The sequence below is a fragment of the Apaloderma vittatum genome, unplaced genomic scaffold (assembly GCF_000703405.1).
Source record: "Apaloderma vittatum isolate BGI_N311 unplaced genomic scaffold, ASM70340v1 scaffold24613, whole genome shotgun sequence".
Taxonomy (NCBI): domain Eukaryota; kingdom Metazoa; phylum Chordata; class Aves; order Trogoniformes; family Trogonidae; genus Apaloderma; species Apaloderma vittatum.
In genome coordinates this window covers 14624-20601 of record NW_009706845.1, presented here as the reverse complement: position 1 = coordinate 20601, position 5978 = coordinate 14624, and the positions used below count along the sequence as shown (strand labels likewise).

General features: G+C 51.1%; 1 protein-coding gene across 1 annotated transcript; it reads left to right on the top strand.

The window, feature by feature from the left end:
• The first annotated feature begins 2906 nt into the window (after positions 1-2906).
• GPR174 (G protein-coupled receptor 174) lies at positions 2907-3878 on the top strand. The gene has a single exon (XM_009865947.1). It carries the CDS (start codon positions 2907-2909, stop codon positions 3876-3878), a length of 972 nt encoding a protein of 323 aa, XP_009864249.1.
• Positions 3879-5978: the final 2100 nt, after the last annotated feature.

Here is a 5978-nt window from a genome sequence, read left to right as displayed (position 1 = left end):
TCCGCAGCTGACAGCGCTGCCACACCACCTCTGCTTACCCAATTTCACCAGGAAACTCAATTTCTACTCGAAATTACCCGCCGTGCACGTTCTCTTTTTATTTCAGGCCGTGGGCGAGAAGGAGGAACGACAACAGAGAGGTCGCAGCCAGCAGCCCGCCCAAGCCTCCCCCCAAAAGGGTAAGTCAGAGATGCCCCCAGGACAGCACCAGCTGCTGCTCTGCCCACGTCACCTCTGCCACACGGGTGTTTTTATGGAATAAACGCCAGCCCCACGCCAAACGCAGGGTGCCTACACGCCCACTGCTCTCCTGGGCAAGCGGCAGTCGTGGTGAGAACGGTGCTCGGCAGCAGGATCCGTCCAGGCTGATCTCTTATCCCAGTTTTGGGAGGGAGCTGGAGGTGCTGGGCAGCATCCCAGGTTCCCTAAGGTGCTGCAGCACCTACCAGCACAGACAAGCCACAGGCTGCTTCCCCCCAAACTTCTTTAGGAGCTTCTCCCCCACCAAGCTGGGTTTTAAGAGCCACTGTGGCTTTGCCTCCTGGGCTAACCCCCCCCAGGATTTGTTAACGAGGCTCCTGGTTTGACCGGGTCAGTTATAACCATCCCCAGGTGAGGAGCCTGCTGACTCCTGGAGGGGCTGGCGGGCTCTGGTGTGGGCACCCCAAGCCAATGGGTGTTGTGGTTCCCACATCCTCAGCTCCTGCACTCGCTCACGAGGCTGTAGGGCTGCCCTTCCGCACGTAGAAAACACCTGACACAAGGCGTGCCCAGCTTTAATGAACACCGACACGTCTCAGGTGTAAGGGCTGGCTGCAACACTCACCTGGCCTTTCCCATTCACCAGGTGCAAAGGAGAAGTGCGCAGCCAGTGCCCTGACGCGGGCGGTTGCGGCGTCTCCTCGGCAAAATCAGGGGAGGGAAAAGCCATTCGGGGGAAGAAGGAAGCCGTGCCCGGGGAGAGTCTCGCACCTATGGCCGCAGCCAGCCCCCCGCGCCGAGGGGAAGCGAGCGCGGAGCACGCGAAACAAAATTTCCTCTTTCTGGAGGTTTTCTTCGTTTGGTTTTTATTTTTTTTAAGCATCCTGCTGGTTTTACATAGCACATTTGGCCAAACTTGGCAACGCTGCTGCTCAGGATTTCCAAAGCGCGGTTTCTCGCATTGCCCATCTCTTTAGCCTCCCTCTCTTTAGCCTTTTGGTTTTTTGTTTGTGGAGAGTTAATGAAAGAATCAGAAAGTCTCTGTGCAGAAGGCTAATTATTGATATATTAAATCGTGGCTTCGGAGGTTTAATAGGATTATTTCAGGAGCCGTTTTGCTCTACTGGTTATGTCAGGTGCTGGCTCTCTGGAAGAGAAGGACATTTCGGCCTCACTGGACTTGTCACTCAACGGTACACAAGAAAAATGACACAAATAGACACAGAAAAGCTCCCTCCCCCAGCCCGAACCATTTCCTTTCGTAACAGCTTTTCCGTTTGCACCCAGAGCTACTTCACAGCTTCAGTGCAATCACACTGACAAGTGTCGAACACTGGCTTCATTAATAAATGTTCGCATTTTAGCGCCTATACCTCAGGGCACAGGAGAAACCCCTCAGGGATCACAGCAGGACGTCATTATAAATGTGCATTTAGCAGCCTCGTTGGTACCTTCAGTCTGTAGGCTAATCCTTCACGTTGAAGCAAAAGGCAAACCAGAGAGAGTTTGCCCAGAGATCTCCATTTCCTCTGTTATTTATCAGATCTGGGTGTTTTTTGTTGGTTTTGGGCTTTTTGTTGTTTTTTTTTTGTGCCTGACAGATTCAGATAATATCAGCTGCTCGCCACACAAGCAATTTTAAAATAAAGTCCACCTACAGGCAGTTGGTGACGGTATCTGGTATTTCCAACCACCACAGCAGTAAAGGAAGGGTTGAGAAAAAGCAAGAAAGTCACATTTAATACAACACAGCAAACAGTGTTTAATAAGCAGGCCAGTTGCCTCGCCTTGCACACAAGCGTTTTACATCCTATTCATGAATGATAAATGAGAAAGTTTTCCCCGGTTCAGTGAAAGCCCCTCACTCGGGACTTCCACACCGCGCCGCAGCAGCTGCACCGGTGGGAAATGTTCCTTTCTCAGCTCATTTACACGAGGAATAGATTTAATTCCGTCATCTCCTCAGCTGTCCGTAGCCCTGGGGAGGGTGGGAAGTTTCTGAAGGGCTTTTCTGGGAAGAGCAGGGGAGTTTTAAGCTCCCGAGCGCTGCATGAGGCAGGGCGGCGAGGAAGGATGCAGGCAAGGCGCTCACCGGAGCATCTCTGGCCACAGCCAGAGGCCAACGGGACGGAAAAGCTGGAGCCGGGAAAAATGCAGCTGTGGAAACCTGGCAGCAAGCTAAACACGCCCCACGATCGGAGCTGCCTTCTGCTTGCCGGTACAGCACGTGAGGCTGGTTCATAGCAGCAATTAATACTTTTTTGCTTTGTTCCGCAGCGGTTTTGCACCTCCAGTCATCAGGTGAGGCATAATGGGAGGAAACGGCCACCACAGACGCCACTAGCAATAGGTTTCTGCTAGAGAAATGCTCCTACCGCTCCTGCAAGCTTTCCTGCACCTTTTGCTTTAAGACACACGTCTACAGTTTGCACCTTTCTGTCTTCCAGTTGCGGGGCCGCGACGGTTGTCCAACTGCCGTGTTGCGAGAAGCAGCTGAAATGCCACCCAAGAGGTGACAGAGGGGACTCACTCGCCCTAGAACAAAGCTCCTCCCCAGGACGGCCGCGATGAGCTGGTAACCGCCGCCTCGCACGCGCCTGCCAGGGCTGAGCTTTTTGATTTAAGCACCGACAACGTGAAGGACGAGCCGGCTGCAGGACGCGAGCGAGGAACATGTTACCATGCCGGGGCTGCGGAGCACAACCATGACGAACAGTTCAAACTGCACCGAAACAGACCTCAAACCCTACTACGCGATTACTTACACCTTCATCCTCATCCCTGGGCTGATAGGCAACACGTTAGCTCTGTGGGTCTTCTACGGGTACATGAAAGAGACTAAAAGGGCCATAATATTCATGATCAATTTAGCCATTGCCGACTTAGCGCAGGTTTTGTCCTTGCCCCTGAGGATTTTCTACTACTTGACGGGGACGTGGGAATTTGGAGGAGGTCTCTGCCTGCTCTGCTTCTACCTGAAGTACGTCAACATGTACGCCAGCATCTACTTCTTGGTGTGCATCAGCGTGAGACGCTATTTGTTTCTCCTGCACCCGTTCAAATTCAGCGACAGCAAACGCGTCTGGGACGTGTACATCAGCATCGCCGGGTGGGTCGTGGTCTGCGTCGGCTGCTTGCCTTTCCTGCTCTTCAGGCTCCACCGGGACGCTACAAACACGTGTTTCGTGGATCTCCCCGTCAAGCAAGTCGACCTTCCCAGCTCCATCGCGATGGTGACCATAGGGGAATTGGTGGGGTTCGTAACGCCCCTACTCATCATCCTGTACTGCTCGTGGAAGACTGCCTTGTCGCTAAAGGAAAAGAATTCTGCTTCCCACGACCTCGGAGAGAAAAAAAAGGCTTTGAAGATGATCCTCACCTGCGCTCTGGTCTTTCTGATTTGTTTCGCGCCGTACCATATCAGCTTCCCCCTGGATTTCTTTGTCAAAACCAAAAAGATTAAGCGCGGGTGTGTGATCTCGGTGTTTCACGCGGTGGCTTTGTGCCTCGCCAGCCTGAACTCCTGCGTGGACCCCATCATCTACTACTTTACCACGGACGAGTTCAGGAGACGCCTTTCCAGGCAGGATTTGCAAGACAGCATCCAGCTCCACCACCTCAGTTACGTGAGGAAGCACTCCAGAGACACGCTCAAGGAGGACACCATGGACTGCTAGCACCCAAACGGTTGCCAGGACTTCAAACGTTCACTATTTTGGGGAGGTTGGGCCAAATTACTTTTTTTACCCACAGGACACTGAGAGGGATAACTTAGACAAGCTTCTTTGACAAGATTTCAATGAGGGTTGGAGAAACCAACCCAAACCCAGGCAAAAATATGTTGATTTAATACTTTGCTTGCAAATTTCTCTGACTGTAAGTAACACCCCGTCATTCCTAGAGGCTCCATTTCTAAGCCCGGAGCAGGCAGCTTTGGGAGCAGGAGGAGGTCGTGGAGCTTTGGAGGCAGGTGACGCTGTGCCCCATTGTCACCGGTGGGGCCACACACCCAGGCTGCAGCAAGAGGCAGCGAAGATCTTGGGGGTCTTGCTCTGCAGAAAGTCTTTGATCCTAAAAATTCAGAGGTGATGCAGTATTATGTAATTCTGAGGCAGAAGACAACCCAGCAGCGAGTAATTTCTATGCAGAAAGCCAAGAGCTTGCCCCAGGGAGCGAGGAGCGTAAGGTGGCCCCAAAGGACTTGCCATTGCAATAATTAACCAATTTGGGGGGTACCAAATGACATACCCCCAAATTACAAAGTCAATGAAGAGTCCACACACTATTTTTCTGCCGTCAGTTCCCACTTCTGGCTTGAGAGAAGCCATATCGCTGCCTTGGAAAAGCTTTAACCCCAGGGCTGTGCTTCAAGGGTATTTCTTCAGGCTGGATGTCCTTCGAGCCTTCCAGCTCCTCTTTTCACCAAAGATGGGGCAAAAAAATTCCCTTTCACTGCCAGCTGACCCTGTGCCATCACTTCCACTCTTCCTTAACGGCGGCACGATTAAAACTCAGTCAGAGAAACCAACTCTCTCCAAAGTTTACTGTGACGGGAACTCCCGATAAGCAGATTCAAAGGTGCCACCTAACAGGCTGCAAGAGATTTTTAAAGAAAATGGGGACGTATTTTTAATAATAATTTCTTTGAAGTCAATGAACAGAAGCTTTTACAGGTATTTCATTTGCACCTTTCTCGTCAAACGAAGTTTTCTGTGAATATTTGAAATGTTACATTTTTGAAGTGTAAAAATATTGTGATGGTACGAGGTTTTATTTAATGCAAATGTTGTTTTATAGATTTAATTTATGAAAGAAATATATATTTTGAAGAAAAAATACATGAATCCCAGGAGAGTGCTGAAACACACAAAGGCTTTTTTTTTATTACTTAAAAAAAACCCTTCTATACAATAAAAAAAAACTCCACCACCTCACCCTTACAGGAGTCTGTGCCAGTGTGTCTGTACCTGCCTGGGCTGAGTAAGCACTGTTAATTCGTTGAAACCATGAAGCATGTTGTAGTTTGTTCATTTTTTAAAAATATTTAAGATGTAATTCGGGCTCTCCCCTCCCTAACTGCCCCCATCACCACGACACGTGAACCACTGTGGCAGCGCTTGGGTTGCTGATGCCTCTTGAGCACCTGCAGACGAATTTTCGAAATTATTTTAACCTCTTTTTTGAGCTGAGGAGAAAAGCAAACCCCAAAGAGCTGAAAGCCAACGCTGGCACAAGCCCATCACGGTCCTTTCTGGCCCCCGTTCCCGTGGGAGGGGAGAGGGACGGCCCCGTCCAACCCCCACAAAACTACTTTTAGCTTCCGAGGGGAAAAGACGTTGTGCAAAGCGGTGTCAGAAGTTCAGAAACTGTTCAGCGAGGGGAAAACCTCAATAAGCTGAAGCTTTCTCACCTCGAGAAGGCCGTGGGCGCGACAAAACGCCGTTTCCCCCGCCGCCATGGCGATGGGGTTTATTCACAGCAGCGTTAACGGTCTCTTTTTACAGGAAGCCTTGTGTAAGAGTCGCGGCGGCTCGCGTGAACTGAATTTAGGAGCCACCCACCTGCCTTGCCCCTGCCCTGGCACCTCGGCTCCGTGTGGGATTTGCTCGGGCCACAGTCTCCATCGCCGAGGTCTCACAAGCCGATGCTGGCACAGACACCTGGAGAATGGAGACGTCGCTCAGGTGACCAGAAGGGGAATTTTCATGCCCCGTTGATGACTCGGGATCCACGATGCCAGCCCACGCTCGCACCCCAGGGAAGCCACAAACCAGCAG